The 17,660-nt window shown below is 50.6% G+C and overlaps 1 protein-coding gene across 1 annotated transcript; it reads left to right on the top strand.

Moving 5' to 3' along the window:
• The first annotated feature begins 2,356 nt into the window (after positions 1 to 2,356).
• MLYCD (malonyl-CoA decarboxylase) lies at positions 2,357 to 17,303 on the top strand. The gene is made up of 5 exons (XM_026004852.2): positions 2,357 to 2,919; positions 9,030 to 9,142; positions 10,250 to 10,406; positions 13,969 to 14,118; positions 16,240 to 17,303. Exons 1-5 carry the CDS (start codon positions 2,374 to 2,376, stop codon positions 16,771 to 16,773), a joined length of 1,500 nt encoding a protein of 499 aa, XP_025860637.2. The 5' UTR covers positions 2,357 to 2,373; the 3' UTR covers positions 16,774 to 17,303.
• The last annotated feature ends 357 nt before the right edge of the window (positions 17,304 to 17,660 follow it).

Raw genomic sequence — 17,660 nt, 5'->3', positions numbered from 1 at the left:
CAGGAGGATTAAATGAGATAATGTGTTGAAGTGCTAAGAATAGCAGATGACATTTAGTAAGTATTCAATAAAATGTTGTTGGGCTTAGCCAGTGCCTGCACACATCTCTCTTCTCAAAGGCATGTCCAGGACATCTGGGGGGCTTTAATCATACATCAGATACCATTGTGTGATTAAGGAAGGAAAGTGTTCAGTCTCTGGTACCCAGAGATCATGAGATGCCCCATTTATCCCCAAACAAACAAAAAGTCCCTTCTGCAGAGCCCACTGTCCACCCTCTGATCTCAGCAGGGTCTTTGATGCTGTCATTCATCCTTTGCACCTAGGTGAGGCTTCTCTTTTTCAAAGAGCACAGTGAGTTCTTGGCTAGACTTCTGGACTCCTCTAAACTTGGCATCAGGCCATGCAAATTCCCTCCAGTCTCTCACTAACCATGGAGGAACTATCACTCCTGTAAGGAGAGACGGCCATTGCTTGTATTTGAAGGGTATAGACTGTATTTGATTCCACCACCCTAGACACCAGCAACTCCGTCAACAACTGCCTTTCCCATCCAGTCTTGTGTTGCTCCTCCTAGTGTTTTAAGAATGGGTTCCAGAATCTAAAAGTCTGGGGCCACTGGGCCACACAGTAATAGAAATGAGGTGGGAAGAGACACGACATGTGGCTAGAAAGGAGGGCAGGGGCCGTTGGTGTCAGCTCTGCCTTGTTAAGCTGAAGCATTTGGTTTTCTTTTTTTTTTTTTTTTTTTTTTTTTTTTTTTTTTTTTTTTTTTTTTTTTTTTTTTTTTTTTAGCATTTGGTTTTCAAACAAGTGAATGACCTGGTTAGACTGGTGATTTAGAAAGTTCACTCAACAGCTGATGCAGAGAATGGATTGGAGGACTGAACCCAATGCAGAGGTTATTGCTGTGGCCCTGGTGAGAAGGGACGTGGGCTCTAGGTGCCGGGGGGCCAGGGAGAAGGGATGAATTCAGGAGTCCTTCTAAAGTAGAAATCAGTAAAACTTACGGTGGGATGAAGGGCAGGACAGAGGTTATGCTTAACTATGCTTCTGAACTTGGAAGAATGGATAGGACAGCTCAGACCCGCCTCCAACCCCCACCCCCTCATCCCACCCCACCCCCGGCCCTTCAAACCGTAACTAGCTTCTGGTCTCAGCTTAAATCCCACCTCCTCCTCAGAGACTCTCTCTGCTCCCAGTGGATAGTCCCCCCCAGCCCTGCTGGATCATGTCACTCCCCGCTGGTTATTTCCTTCTTAGCACCAATCACACGTTATAGTTAGGTTATCCTCTCCACTGGACTGTAGACTCCATGGGGCACCATCGGCTCTCTATCTGGCTCATTATTTTATCCCCATGTCTAATACAGGACCTGCCACATACCAGGCGGTGAATAAACACTCTGTTAAATGAACGTAGGAGGGAGGCAGGGGGGCCTGGGTGGGTCAGCTGGTTGAGCCTCCAACTCTTGGTTTCAGCTCAGATCATGATATTGGGGTTGTGAGATCAGCCCCCCTTCTGCTCCGTGGGAGGGGGGAGGTAGAGGGTGAGGTGGGGACATGTCCTTGGAATTCAGCCTCTCTGTCCCTCCTCCTGCTCGTGCACGTGTGCTCGCTCTCTCTCTAAAATAATTTGATTCATCTTATTTTTTATTTTTTTTATTTACTTGTTTGTTTATTTATTTAAAGATGGAGGGACAGGTTGAGGACTAAGATGGTTAGGAAAACCCCATTTAACATCCAAGAAAAACTATGGCGCAGGCAGCCGGAGACCTGGGTCCCGACCTCAGCAGAAAGGAGGGCTGCAGCTCCGGGAGTATTTCTTGAATAATCAGACCCTGGCAATGAGCGGAGAGCGCCTAAGCACGGGTTAGGACAAAGGCTGCCCTGGCAGCGAACTGCCACCACCGGGGACACTTGGTAGCAAGCACGCAGATTCCTAGGCTCCTCCCCAGACGCGATGGGCCAGGAGTCTGCAGGTGTAGCGCGTTCCTACAGGTGCCCCCAGGTGAGTCGGAGGCACCGTGCGGTGGCAGCGCTCGGCGCCGGGGCAGGCGGGGCGCGGGCGCGGCGGGGCAGGAGCTCAGCGGCCCGGGCGGCGACTCCGGGCGGCGACTCCCGGCGGTGACTCGGCGCGGCCCGCGCACCCTGCACGCCCGCAGCTCCGCGGGGGGGCGGGGACCTTTGGTCGCACTTGGCCTCGCGCCGGGCTCCGCCCCGCCCCCGCCCTGCGCTCCGATTGGCCGCCGCTCCGCCCGCCCCCTCGGCCTCGACCAATGAGGGGCGGCGCCGCGCGCCGGAAGTCGGAAGCCGGAAGCCCCGCGGCGCCGGCGCCGGCGCCCTCCCCCGGAGGCAGCTGTCGTGCGGCGCCATGCGAGGCCTGGGGCCGGCGCTGACGGCGCGGCGCCTCTTCCCGCTGCGGCTGCCCCCGCGGCCGCCGCGGCCGGGCGGACCCCGGGTGTCGAGCGGGGCGGCGGCGGCGGCGGCGGGCGCCCCGGAGCGGGCCATGGACGAGCTGCTGCGCCGCGCCGTGCCCGCCACGCCGGCCTACGAGCTGCGCGAGAAGACGCCGGCGCCGGCCGAGGGCCAGTGCGCGGACTTCGTGAGCTTCTACGGCGGCCTGGCCGAGGCGGCCGAGCGCGCCGACCTGCTGAGCCGCCTGGCGCGCGGCTTCGGCGTGGACCACGGCCAGGTGGCCGAGCAGAGCGCCGGCGTGCTCCAGCTGCGCGAGCAGCCGCGGGAGGCGGCCGTGCTGCTGCAGGCGGAGGACCGGCTGCGCTACGCGCTCGTGCCGCGCTACCGCGGCCTCTTCCACCACATCAGCAAGCTGGACGGCGGCGTGCGCTTCCTGGTGCGGCTGCGGGCCGACCTGCTCGAGGCGCAGGCGCTCAAGCTGCTGGAGGGCCCGCACGTCCGGGTAAGGCCCGCCCGGGGCCCCGCCGCCCCCCGGCCCCCCCGGCCCCGCCGGCCCCCGCGCCCCCGAACCCGCGCCCGGCCCCGGGCTCACCCCGGAGGGCGCCCTAGCGACTCCCGGCACCGCCTACTGTATCTAACGCGCCGGCCGCGCCTCCTTCCGGGTTAAGTGCGCTCCACGGAGGCCCCCCTTTTTATCATTTTAGCCGAGTTCCGTCTGTGCGGTCTACTTGAATGAGCAGCGAGCCGAGTATCCCGTAGCCCTCCGAAACCCCTGACGCTGTCGGCACAAAGTGCGCTGCGCACCCGCTCTGCGTTAGCGCGTTGTCTTGAGAAGCCGCGCGGAGCGCACAGAGATGAGGTCTCTGGTCTCCATCGCACCTTCCGGAGCGCAGCCCTGAAATGTGATGATCCCAGGTTGGGTCCTTGAGCGATCAGACGCTTAGCTCGGTGAGCTCGCGTTAGGCGCCAACACGTACTTGAGGATTGAAATTATGACGACCTGAAAGATTGAGGGCAGTTGAATACGGTCCTCTTCTACCTTCGGTATTAAATCCGAAGGGACCCCTAGCCTGCCCTTTTAGTGAACAACAAACAACAACAACAAAATGACGTAAATCTTTCAGGAAGCTTCTGGCATTCAGAACCTTTATAGGTGCAGTCGGCTTTTAAAAAACTGAGCAGTTGAACGGTTGTGTCATAATTCATTCAAAAGCTGGAACACTGGCATGATCATTTTTATGTTCACCGCCTCAGTCTTAGGCCGGTTAAGGAAACATGCTGAGGTTCGGAGACTTGACCAAGGGCTCCCAGCAAATAGGTATGTCTCCAGTCATCTACTCCCAGCTCAGTCTGAGGTTTGCACTATGCTTTTATAACCACATCATGTGAGTTATGGTGTTTGGAAGAGACTTCCTCTTTCTTGACTGTCTGGCCTTAGATGCACAAATACTGGGGATGGTTAAGAATGGAGTTAAGCTCAGTGATAACAGTGCTGCGATTGATTACTCATGACGGCTGATTCATTTATGACACTAAATGTTAATCCGGGGACACGGTCTGAATCGCTCACGTTTCTGACTCCGGCCCAGTCTGAATGGCTGAGGCTTCATGTTCTCCACTCTGCTTGCATCCCCATCCACTTGGGTTTAGTCTTTGATCCAAGCACATGGGTTATTTACTTAAAGCAGGTGGTGGTCCTTCTGAAGCTTGATTCTAATTGCATGGAAGCCTGGAGAATTAGGTAGAATGTCACTTGTCCCAGAATAAAAATCATCCACCCTTCTATCCATCCTTCCATACAACACTCAGCCATTGGGTGTTTATCTTATACCAGGCATGCTCCTAGCATTAAGGTCACCTGGTCAGGAGTTTCCATCATAGCTTAGTATGGGAAGAGTTAAGAGCAGGCTTGGTGGCTGGCAGGTGCTTTTCGCACACTTGGCTCATCTCATTTTCAGCAAGCCATAGGGACCTGTTGTACAGATGAGGTGATTAAAGATCATCAAGGTCATGTGCAGTGTCTAGAGTGCCCAGCTGGAACGCAAACCCAGTCTTGACTCCAGAGTTGTGTACTTGGTCAATACACGTTGATTCTCGAAGCCGGTGACTTTACTGGATCTAAAAGGGATTTAGTTTTCTTAGTATTTGCCTGATTGTGCAAAACCAAAGGCAAGATCAAACAACCCAGTTAATGAATGGCTTTGTTTTACATAGTCTTACCAAATGGGGAGTTTAATATTCTCTAGTTGTGAACGTATTTACTTTTCACAAGAGTAAACTTACAAGCTTCCGGCTTACCAGTAATATCAGCACTCATCTTTCTCTGGAGCCACTGGTCAGTCTTCCTTGTTACTGAATCATCAATCCTGCCATGGCCAGAAGGATCAGCATTTAATGTCTTTCCTTTGGCATTTCTGGTGCACAGCAAACCACCCTGGACATTTCCAGCTTTACCATTCCAGCTTTACAATTCTTCACTCCAGTCAAGCTGGCTCTTTGATGGAAAGTTCCCAACCCCACATTACTGCGTGCTTCTTGCCTGGGAGGCACTTAAGAGTAATTGCTGCTCATCACTCAGCTTTTTCAACAATCCCGTTCAAAGTGGCATCATCCAGTTTTTAGCTTCGTAGCCCGTGTTGTTATTTGTGTGTGCATTATTATTATTACTCTCTTGGATTTTATACCTTAACGTCAGAATTTAGCATTTGAAATGTATTATTCCTCCACACACATCCCCTAAACTCCAGCTAGATGATCAGCTCCTTGAAAACTAGGAGCCTTATTTTAAATGTCTTGCGTAGCCAAATGTTGAATGGCACCTGAGATGAGAGGCCTGGGGTTCCCTGCCACAGGACAGAGCACACATACTGGTCCCGTTTGACTTGACATCTGACTGCTGCACTCAAGAGTTCTGAGCCCGCAGGGGAGCCCAGAGGGCTTGGAACATGTCTGCACAGTAGAGACGCTGCGTCAGATGTCTGGACAGCCCGTGGTAGGTTTCAGCAGTTGGCCCCAGCAATGTCTAAGGACCCATCCAGTTCTAAATCCTCCCAGTGTGTCAGACACTACCAAACATCCATCACCTTGCTCTTCCCCATGCAGGAAAACTTGGCTGTCATGCAGGCAAGAAGGAGCAGAGCAGCTGAAAGCTGTAACAGGAAGACTTGATTTGGGGGCCAGAGGGTCTTGCTCTGGGGAGATCCTGAGCTGCCATCAATGCCAGGCCCTCAGGTGTGTTTTTTTTTTTTTTTTAACCAAGGCAGTCCACACACGGAAGAAACATTGTATACCCAGAGGCAAAAAGTAAGGTGGAATAATGACCTTTCTTGCAGAGGAGGAGTAACAATAGCCAGACCTTTGCCTCCACATCTGGTCTGGACACACCCGGTACAAGAAGCCTTTTCCAGTTGCTCAGTCAACCTCTCCCATTTCTCTACCTTGACATCCTGTCCTCCAGTCTAGCGCATATAACTGTTAGTTCTAAATCCATCGATTCCCTTCTCCCTTGCTCTCCATAGCCACATAACATTTTTTTAATCCCTTTAGTTTAAATCGTTCAGAGAATAGGGTTTTTTTAATCTATAGCAATTGTCACTGGATTCCAATTTGGTAATTTGTCACCAGAATCAGTGCATGCAATCCACTTTGATTCCATTTATTCTACCTCATTCTGGATTTTGCATAGAAGCTAAAGGGGGCAACACAGAATTTTTTGCTCTGAGGAATTCAGTGTTAGAAACTGCTGTAAGTTTGGCACATGAAGCTTTAGAGCAGGAGTCCCAAATGCTCAGGGTCCTTGTGGTGCCCTATGATGCTGGGGAGTAGGGAGCTTGCTTTGCTGTCACCCCAGATCTCAGCAGCCCTTACAGTGTCCACATGGCACCCGGTCCCAGCTGTACTACTCTCTCGCACCTGCTGACCTCTGAACTTGCTGGATGAAATCACGTGGACACCCACCAGTTTGCATGAGGGCTGCTGCGGGCTTGCTGAGCATCCATCCTGGAATACACTTGGTCTGTTGCCTGCCCACGGCAGGCTCTTGTTTACTGAAACCTGTAGGATTCAGTGGCATTTTTAGAGTACCTGACAAGTTTGAGGCCAAAAAGGAAGCCAATTAGGTGTCTTTCACAGGACAGCAGGTATTGAGGGAGCACTGTGTGGAGATGGAAGGGGCCGGGTCTCAGGACCACCTTTGCCACCCACTGAGTAGAGGCGTGATTTGAGGTGATAATAGGTCGGTTCACCCATGGGCCTGTTGGCTGTGTAGTGAGCTGAGAGATTGCACAGCAAGGCATGTTCAAGGTCAGCCTGCTTCTCTTCTAAGAAGCGCTCATGGGGTTACTGTACAGCATAGCTCAAAATCACAGATGAGGGCACAGTTTGTCACTGTCCCTGGTTGTGATTACTAGAAGTAGGGGTTGTGAGGGCTGTGTGGTTTAGAAGCTGTTTTTCTCCAGAAGTCGATTGGGATTGAAGAGTTATATTTCTTAGAGATAAAATCCCCCTTGAAGATGACTCGAGTTCCCGTTCTAGGAGGTCCGAGCACTGTTCAGTGGCTTGTGGGCCCCAGAGGAAAGTTGTCATTAAGAAAATAGGTTTCTTGATGGCAGTTTGGACATAGAAATTCCAGTGAGATGAAAGGTGTGCGGGTCTTGACAGAAGCATGGGGGGCAGGAGAGAGGGTTAAACGCACAGCAGATTGGCCAGCGTCCCCACTGTTGTGAGGTCTGGGCATATTGGACCCTTTCTCATACAACCTGTTTTGGTGGCTTGCCCTGTTTTTCAGTGAACATAGTGGCCTTGTTGGTTCTACTAAGTTCTGTGCTCAGCTAGATGGAAAAGGACCTCATCTGTAGTTAGGCAAGGATGCTGCACCCCACCCCCCGGAGGGGACAACAGCTTCTACCAGCTGAAACTACATAGAATGTTTTAGCTGTGCCACCAGGACCCTGTCCGGTGCTTCGAGCTCCCTGTCCCAGCTCAGGGCTTCTGAGCAATGACAACTAATTTGTCTGCACATTCCAAACACAAGATCTCGATAGCCAAAAACTTCAGAAGAGGGGGAGGGAGACAGCTTTTTCTCTGCCAAAAGGGGAGGTTGGCTGGCCTTCTGCACAGTGTCCTCCAAGATAACCACAGTTGGCAGGTCCAGAAAACCAAGCCCACGCAGACTGGCATTCCCAGCAATTGTGTGTGTGCCTTGGATCAATGGCTGAACTGATGAGCATAAAACAGAGGCAGTTTGGTCCCCTCCTGCAGCCTTGCTGCACGCGGTGCTGCCCTCCAGCCGGAACAGCTGTGCCGAGTGAGCACCGAGCTTGGGGACTTGTGCCCTTTCACCTACATTCCCAAATCTCATGTGGCAGGGTCACATTTCACAGCCATCAGTAGCCCAAAATAGAACCAAGAGACCTTGGAGGGAGAGCTCTCACTTGCCAAACCATTTCTTTCATCCTTAACCCTGAGTTGATACTGAAACTAGGCACTTCTCACATTCTCCTCTTATAAATGTGGCAGAGTTGCCAGCATTCCCGACCCAGAACTTGGCTAATCCAGTCCTAACCATGGGGAGCAACAAAGAAAAGATGTGCAAAGTATACTCCTGCCATTTTTTTAAGATTCCCAGGAGCTGCTCCAGGACACTTCTGCTTGTATCTGATTGGTGGGAAGTCAGTCTTCTGACTGCCCCTAGCTGCAGTGTGATCTTGAATCTGGACCACCATGTGCCTACTGAAAGCATAAGGCTTCTGTGCATTTGGAAGAAAGGAAGGCAGCTATTGAGGAACTACAGGCTGTGTCTGCTGCCCCAGGCATCCTCTCGCTCTGGCTGGCAGGGAGCCCATGCTGTTCCATGTTCAGTGTGTCATGGACACCACCCTGAGCCTGGTCTGCCCCTGCATCCTCTCCTCTCTCTGTGCACCTGCTGCCATTCTTGCTTGAAAGGTGAAGTTGGCTCATGTTATTCCTAGAAGTAGATCAGGTACAAATAAGTGAAGTAAAATTAGGATAATTTCATCAAATCCAAATGCACTGATTGCCAGACACACTATTTTACTTACGTTTTACTAAAGTAGGGAAAACCACTCCCAAGGAAACGGTGACCCACTCACATAAAAAAAATGCATCTCGACTTCAGAGATGTTCAGATGTGAAAATAGGTATCTTAAGAGTTGACAACTGTAGCACCTGGATCCAGCACTGGTTTCTCTTGGGGAACAAGGGATGATGTTTCAGCACATCCCAGAGTGTTCCTGAGATGGTGAGGACCGGAGCCCCATGCTGCCCTTCATGGCGCACCATCCTTTGCTCTGTCAACTTCACATTTTCAGTCGTGTTCACTATGGTGAATGCATCAGAACATACCATTTGATTGGGGCAGCTCAGCTGAAATTGAGTGCTCCCTTTGAGGTCTCTTACCTACTCGGGCCACAGAGAGCTGGATGTCACACCCCTGCTCTGATAGGTCCTGCAGAGAAGCCATTTGGGGAACCACCCCGCAGGCTGCTTTTGTGTCCTGCTTCGCTGCTTTACCCAGTGCGCAGCTGGTGACAAGGCAGAGGTGGGCTTGCTCGCTTGTCCCTGGAAGCCAGCACTTTATGTTCTCCCTTTCAGGAGATGAATGGAGTGCTGAAGGCTATGCTCTCAGAGTGGTTCTCTTCGGGCTTCCTAAGCCTAGAACGGGTCACCTGGCACTCGCCCTGTGAGGTGCTGCAGAAAATCAGTGAGTAAGTATTAAGGCTTTCACTTTTCCTAAATGTTAGCTGAAAGCCGGTCTCCATCCACACGTGCATTTGGTTCCAAGCGGTATTCACAAATGTGGCTGTCCTGGCAGGTGATGTCGAGATCACAGATGGGCACCGACCATTCTGCTCACAGGCCTACATCTGAGGTCCCACTTGTGTCCTTGTGCTTTCCATCACAAGGCCCCATCATCAGAGCTGTAGGACTTCACTGGACTGAGTATGTGCACTAGTATCTCCCCTAGTTGTGAAAACTTCTCCCTTGGCTAAATCCCTGAACGGGCTGTATGGTGCATGATGCCAGCATGCCTGGGACACGGGAAAGCCCAGGCTGCCATATCACATGGTCCTCAGACAGGAGAAGCTCTTTCCATCTCAGGATCTTCACACTCCATGCCATCTTAAGGAAGAGAAGGCTTACAAAAGGTTGCACTTTGAAGCATGACAAATTCCAGAGACTGCCATTTCACGTGTTGAAAACAATACGGCGGTTGGGGGAGGTTGCTAGACAAGTGGGACCAGGATGCACACTGGCAGCACTGACCCCCACACCACGGAGACTCAGAGGAATAAAAGCCAAGATGTTCACCCATGAAGCATGCAGCTAGTTTTTTGCATTAAAATCTGCTGTATGGGCACCTGGGTGGCTCAGTCGTTTGAGTGTCTGACTCTTGGTTTCTGCTCAGGTCAAGATCTCAGGGTCATGAGATTGAGCCCTGTGTCAGACTCCATGCTCAGTGGTTAGTCTGCTTGAGATTCTCACCCTCCTCTCTCTCTCACTCAAATAAATGAATAGATAAAAATCTTTTTTAAAAATACAATAAAATCTGCACAACTGCTTCCCAAGGGCCCTGCAAACTAGTCTTAAAGTGTTAAAAATAAGAGGACAATCTGTGTAAAATGGTCATTAGTTGGAGTTCCTCTAAGTCATTGCTGTTTCATATTAAAATGATTTTCTTTGAATTCTCCTCAAGAGTCCATTGAAGATGGACTTGAAGGATTTATTTGACTTTAGTGAGTCATATGAATAGGAATCAGCAGTAGATATTTGACTCGTGACTTGTCCAACCATCTTCCTTTTTTCTAATTCAGGTCGGAGGCTGTGCATCCTGTGAAAAATTGGATGGACATGAAGCGCCGCGTTGGGCCATACAGAAGATGTTACTTCTTTTCTCACTGTACAACCCCCGAGGAACCCTTGATTGTGCTGCATGTGGCATTGACCGGTGACATCTCCAACAACATCCAGGTACCTGCAGGTGGTCACTGTACAGCCAAGCATCCTACAGAGCCCCTCACATTTTTCTAAAACGTGGCAGGATCCCCCTTTACAGAGTACATTGCATGAGGCATTTATGTTTTGAATTGGCTAGAGCTCGGTAGCTATGGAGGGTAGGCGCCTTGTAGGGGGACGGTTTCAGGAGAAGGATGGTGTTCCCCTGCAGGAAATGACTTTGAACAAAGATGTAGCTAAGGAAGAGAGGGTACTCACTTCCGCATCTGAGCTTCGTTAAGTGCCTGTGGGCAGGTGTTTTTTTTTTTTTTTAAGATTTTATTTATTTATTCATGAGAGACACAGAGAGAGAGAGGCAGAGACACAGGCAGAGGGAGAAGCAGGCTCCATGCAGGGAGCCCGACACGGGACTCGATCTGGGTTTCCAGGATCAGTCCCTGGACTGAAGGTGGTACTAAACCACTGAGCCACCAGGGCTGCCCTGTGGGCAGGTTTAAAAGACTGTGCAGTCAGCCTTCTGCAGGCTCAGGGCTCTTCCCCAGGCAGCAGACTGTGGAGAGAACAGGCCCGGCCTGCTATGGAGTTGGTGAGAAAGTCTACATCCTTCCAGAGGATGCAGGGTACAGCACGGGGAGGGCAGGCTGCAGAAGAAGAACCAGTGCAGGGGTGCTAGGGATGGGGACAGACCGCGAGGAAGGGAAAGGCAGGTGAGGGAAACAGACACCCGAGTCGCTTCGAGCTCATGGGACACAGTGGGCTGGGGCTTTGCATTAGGAATGGCTGATTAGGAAGCTGGAAAGATGAGAACAGATCCAGGATGGGCTCACAGGCAGCATTTCCTGGTAGCAGAGGGCAGAGAAATCAAGCAAGGCCAAGGGGCAGGTGTTCCTGACCACCAGGGAGGAGTTCCCTGACAGGTTTCGTGTCTGAGGGAGCCAGCCCTCACACACTGGAGGCCTGGGAGTCCACGAGCTTTCTAAAATTGAGTCTGGAATGGGGGAGCCCAGGTGTGTCCCCCAGGGGAGAATGACCTCCAGCTTTCATCCCCTTCAAATGCTCAGGGCAGGTGGCAGCATCTATGAAAGTGGAGAATGAGCCTTCTTTCCGACCTATGATTTCCTCTCTGAGGGGTTGTCCCTGGGAGATGCTCTTACCCAGGAGTCCAGGCGCTTGTTCAGCACAGCATTGTGTACTATTTCAAAAGGCTAGAAATGATGGCTGGACCACCTGCTACAGAGGATGCAGGGAAGAAACGAAGGCATGTGCATCTGGTACATCCTCACACCCTGGAGCTCCATGCATGCATTTAAATGTTGATTTTGTTGTGTTGATTTTGTTCTACAGTTTTGATGCAGGAAGCCAGCCTTGACTCACTTTGGAGTAAAATTCAGATCCCAGACTAGCATGTGTAGTGCGCTCTTCCTTATATATATCTCGAGTGAACATTTGCTTGGTGCCCATCAGCCCCTGAAACATGTCCCCTGTGTCCCTGCCATCAGCACCATGTAAGTTAGGCATCATTCCCGGTATTACTGTCCTCGTTTAAGTGCGAGAAGACTGAGGCTTAGGGGTTTTCCCCCAGTCCCAGAACCAGTGAGGAGGAAACAGGATTCCAACCTAGCCCTCAGAGCAGCACCTTCTGTGTGGGAGATTGGGCATATGGGGGAGGGGGTCATGTGCAGGCATGTGTATGCACGCACGCGTGTTAGTGTTAACATACCTATAGCCAATGAGACAGACTGGAAGTGTTCACCCCAAGGTTAACAGCAGGACTTGGCATTAGGTTATGGAGTAACTTGTGATTTCTTCCTTAAGTGTTTACTTCTTATCTCCTTGCCATTGTACACATCTCCCTTATAAAACAAAAGAAAGATTCATCTGCATTTTGAATACTTTTAAAAAAGATTTGCCGGAGCTTTTTGAATAGGGAACACAAGATAACCTACAAAGTTCTGGAATGACAAAGGTGAAGACCCACAAGGTGAAGACCAGGCTCAAGATGCGCCCTGACCCAGCCCTGCATCAGAGCCCAGCCCTAGGAGAGGGCATGGCACAGCCCCAGGGGTGCCCCTCCCTCTGGGTCACCATCCACCTTTCTTTCTTTTTCTTTCTTTCCTTTTCTTTTCTTTTCTTTCTTTTCTTTTCTTTTCTTTTCTTTTCTTTTCTTTTCTCCTTTCTTTCTTTCTTTCTTTCTTTCTTTCTTTCTTTCTTTCTTTCAGATTTTATTTATGAGAGACACAGAGAGAGAGAGGCAGAGACACAGGCAGAGGGAGAAGCAGGCTCCATGCAGGGAGCCCTACACGGGACTAGATCCTGGGTCTCCAGGATCAGGCCCTGGACTGAAGGTGACGCTAAACTGCTGAGCTACCCGGGCTGCCCTACCACCCCACTTTGTTATGGCAGCAGTTCTTGATTTTTAAGGAGTCACAGGAAAGGGGTACTTAGGTGACCATCTCAGGGTCATGGGATCAAGTCCCACATCAGGCTCCCTGTTGAGCAGGGAGCCTACTTCTCCCTCTCCCTCTGCCTACTGCTCCCTCTGTTCGTGCACGCGCTCTCTCTCTCTCTCAAATAAATAAATAAATAAGTAAATAAATCTTTTTTAAAAAGGGAGTCTCAAATAAATAAATAAATAAATAAATAAATAAATAAATAAATCTTTTTTAAAAAGGGAGTCCCAGGAAAGACCCTCTGAGCATCTGAAGGGGTTGAAAGCTGGAGGTCTTTCTCCCTGGGGGACATGACCGGGATCCCTTATTCCAGACACAATTTCAGAAAGCCTCTGAGGCCTCATCACAGGCTCTGGTCCAAACCCCCTACTGCAAGAGTCAGATGTAGCTGGTGCAAGTTAGAGTAGCTTAGATGTATTCTGGAGAAGCAAGCTGGTGTACCTGTATTAAAGAAGACCAAAGGTAACCACCTGCCCTGTGGTCAGGCAACCTTCAGATGGTAAGGTCCAGAAATCTCTGCATTCAGAACTCACAGCTAATGAGATCAGCCCCGACGAAGAGTCTTTCCTAGATAGCTGGGGCGGGGGGGGGGGGGGGGGGGGGGGTGGCGGTGCACATGTGTGCGTGCATGGATGTGTGTTTTCCCTAAGGAAAAACAAGGTTGTAGCACAAAATCAAAAAGGTACACAGAAAGATGAATTTTCTAAGAGAAAAACTATATAGGAGCATGTGTGACCTATTGAAAAATCTAAAAATCTAGAGCTGGGCAAAGAAACAGAAATAACTAGGGGCTAGAAGCTGCAGGCCTATGCCGGGCAGCCCCGGAAAGTAGAGGTGTACCTGCTAGGGCTAGGTTTGGGTGCCCGGGTTAGATCTGGGTACCATAGGGGAGGAGATTCATCACAAAGGCCTGGAAAAGACAGAGGAGACACTCCTTGTTTTTCCAGAAGTTCAAAGTGACCTGAACGGTACAGGGTGAGCAAACAGCCCTGGGGAGGCTATGCAGTTGCTGCCTCCAGAGAGATTGCAAATTGGAACAGGCCTTCCATCTCCAGAGCCTGGTCCTTGGTCTCCAGGCTCCCGCCCAGGGACCCAGGCCCTGCCATCACCACTGTGGTGTTTTCTAGGCCATAGTGAAGGAGTGTCCTCCCTCGGAGACAGAGGACAGGAGTAAGATCTCTGCGGCCATCTTCTACTCCATCAGCCTGACACAGCCTGGACTGCAAGGTGTGGAGCTGGGCACTGTCCTGGTCAAGCGAGTGCTCAAGGAGCTGCAGGTGGGCATGGTGCAAGGGCTGTGGGATGAGAGAGGGTCTAGAGGGGGCTGGGAGGGGTGGGAAAGAGCCAGATTGCCTCTTGGCATGTCCCAGGTGCCCGGAGACAACTCGGGAGGATGAGGCAGTCCTGAGAAAGATATCTTCTGAGGACATCAGCCCTTCCAGGGAACTCACCCCATGTGGCCGGGGCCTATCTCATCTTGTATGTGCTTATCCGCCTTCATTACCACCAGCCCCTTCACCCCCCACCCCCCAGTGTGGATGGCACACTCTGTGGTCCCTCTGGCTATGCCTCACTGGCCCCCACACCGCTCAGCTTCCTTGTCAGCCGTGAGGTATGGTCAAGGTTAGACCAGGCAGCTTGAAGGTAAACACACTGGCTTTTTTCGTTGTTTTTTTTAATACCTTCCCTCTGTTGCCCTGGGAAAAACCTTTCACCATCCTACAAGAGATGTTCATATTTACTCCAGGTCTAGCTTTCTGAAATGATCTCATAAGGGGCTTGAGTGAGCTACAGTGAGCAAAATCTAATTATTAGGTAAAATAATTAGATTGCTAATAATTGGCTCTGAGAGTGGTGCTCTCTGCTTAGGGTGATTTCAGCACGATACCCACAGCAGCAGCCCTTCCATGGAGAATGGCAGAATGGAATTAAAATACTGACGTGCTTTGTATTAAATTCATAATCAATCTTAAATCTGAGAACTCAGGATTCGGATGGATATGAGCTTCATTTAGAATCACTCTCTTGCCACCTTTTCCCCAGAGGCGATAGAAGCCACATCTAATTAATATAAGTTTCTTATTTCCTTCTTTTTGACGCTGTTGATAAATGGAGCAGGGGGTGTATTAGAGGGCGAAAGGCCATCAGAAGAGCCGTATCCAGGGTTCTGGGTATTCACCCACAGATTTGACTTGTGAGTCGAGCAGAGTTGGCCACTCCACCCAGTAGCCATCCTGGGGTGAGGGAGGAGGAGGGGTCACGGGTCCTGTGCTCGGCTGTGCGCTGGGAAGTCACCAGGGAGAACACCAAAGAAAGCCCTGTCATTCTCCTGCATGAGTGTGTGCATCACAGTTCATAAAGGCAGACAGGAGAGCTGCCCGATATGCCCATTGAAAACAGCATAATTAGGAAAATCATGGTATAGTCTTATCTTTTAATACTATTCTGTTGTTACAGTTACATTTTTGAATTTTGAATGATAAATGAGAAAATGCTCATGATCCAGGTTCATAAAGCAGAGACATAAAATAAATGTCTCACGCCAGGAAAACACTGCCTAGAGAAAGCAGAGGAGTTACACTTTATCAGACCTGGAGGTTAGGTATCTCAGAGTCCTAGAGGATGTTAGGGGGTTTTTGTGTGTGTGTGTGTGTGTGTGTGTGTGTTTGATGATAGGGTTTTTATGGGGTTTTTTTGGTTTTCTGTGGGGTTTTTTTGTTTGTTTCCATCATAAGTTAAAAAAAGAAAGTTCTTCTGTAGTGAGCATACATTACATTTTTAATCAGAAAATCCTGGGTTTTTATGAAATGATTCTTGAGATCTGTCATTTAACCATGAACCGTGTCGCCTGATGTACTGCCTGATATGGAGAAACACCCGGTGCCCCTCCTTCTAGCCCACCATCCGCGTGCATTGTGGTAGAGCAGGCAAGCAAGTATTCGTTCACGACAGTCACTGAGTGTTTGGTGCCAAGTGCCGAACCAGGCTCTGGCCACAGAGAAGTCCTGGGAGGGGCATGGTGCGCCAGACAGGCAAAAGCTGTGGTCAGAAGACTGCATATCAGGCCTCACATCACAGCAGCCCCTATTGCTCATTTCGGGCCCAGCTCCTGACTTGCCACTGTGATAGATGACTCAGATAGAGAAGCTGTCGTAAAGGCTCACCCTGGGGACTCGGGATACCTCCAGGGCCTAGCATATGTCAGGTTCTTAATAAATGTTCCCTGAAAGGAGAAAATTAATGCACAGCAAATGCCGTGTTGGAAACTATACAGCAGCATGCAGCACCTAATGATGCCTAAATGATAAATGGAGGGGCGTTTCTGTTTCAGTGACATACCTGCTGAATCCTGTGTGTGTTTTCTCCACTTTCCCTTCCCAACCAACCGTGCCTTACAGAAAGAGTTTCCTCATCTTGGGACATTTTCAAGCCTGTCTCCTATACCTGGATTCACCAAGTGGCTTCTCGGACTCCTGAGCTCACAAGGAAAGGAACACGGGAGGAGTGAACTGTTTACAGATGCCGAATGTAAAGAAATCTCTGAGATCACAGGTGGTCCCATTAATGAGACCCTCAAGGTCCTTCTCAGCAGCAGCGAGTGGATCAAGTCTGAAAAGCTGGTCAGGGCACTCCAGGCCCCTTTGATGAGGCTCTGTGCGTGGTACTTATTTGGAGAAAAGCACCGGGGCTTCGCCCTGAACCCCGTGGCAAACTTCCACCTGCAGAATGGGGCTGTGATCTGGCGCATCAACTGGATGGCCGACATGAGCCTCAAGGGCATCACTGGTTCCTGCGGCCTGATGGTCAACTACCGGTACTACCCAGCAGAGACGGCCACAAACAGCACCAGCTACCTCTGCTCAAAGAACATCAAAGCTTCTGAGCAGGTCCTCAGCCTCGTGGCCCAGTTTCAGAAGAACAGCAAACTTTAAACCCATCCCAAAGCAGATGTCCCCGACTCAGAGGAGAACTTTATGGATGGGTCAGGGAGGGTTACATATGAAAAGGAGCTTTTTATAGTAAAGCAGGGTTGGCGTGTGTTATTTTGCCCACAGCAAGGTCACACTGGGAGGCTGTGCCCTGCCTTCAATCTCAAGAACACAGGTGCACAGGTGGATGCAGACTGGGCGAGGATGCTGTGTTCTCCCCAGAAAAGGGGCCCAGGCCCGTGCCAGAGGTGGTGCTCTGGCACCTCCATCCTCAAAGCTCTAGAGCCTCTGCTGGCTGTCGTCCCAGGGTGGACTGGCCAGCATCACAAGGCCCCGGGCATATGGCCCGGGTGAGAACAGATTTTCCTTCAAGCTTAGAACATAATCCAGCCATGGTTATCTTAGCCATTTCTCTCTACTCACTACAAAGGGACAGAGGGCTGTGCTACATTGCCTCAAATTTTGGAGATCCTGAATATATGAAAATGTTCGTGGTGCACAGGGTTTACTAAATTAAATCGTTGAGTACACAAGGTGGTGGTGCTTGGGGCTTGAATGGGATTGTAGACTTTACAACTTTGGTGATGCAGGTTCATAATGAACCTAATAGTACCAAACAAGCTCATTCTGTGCAGCATTAAACATATAACAGTTATTTAAGACAGTGTAGTGGCCACCTCTGAGAGCCAAGACCTCAGGAGCTGTAATGAGCTCTGAAACACCAGCTGTGTCGTTGGTCCCCAGGGGTCCTCAGCCTGCCCTAGGCAGGTCTGGGTTCTCTGTGAATAGAAGCAGGCAGGGGTGGTGCCTGGGCTTATAGGAGGAGTGGAGGGTGTGTGCTTGGGCTCACTGTTCTCACTCCTGCAGACGGGTCCACTGGCCATCGTGCT

Source organism: Vulpes vulpes, chromosome 12 (assembly GCF_048418805.1).
Source record: "Vulpes vulpes isolate BD-2025 chromosome 12, VulVul3, whole genome shotgun sequence".
Lineage (NCBI taxonomy): Eukaryota > Metazoa > Chordata > Mammalia > Carnivora > Canidae > Vulpes > Vulpes vulpes.
The sequence above is the reverse complement of the archived record's forward strand: the minus strand, read 5'-3'. Positions and strand labels throughout refer to the sequence as shown.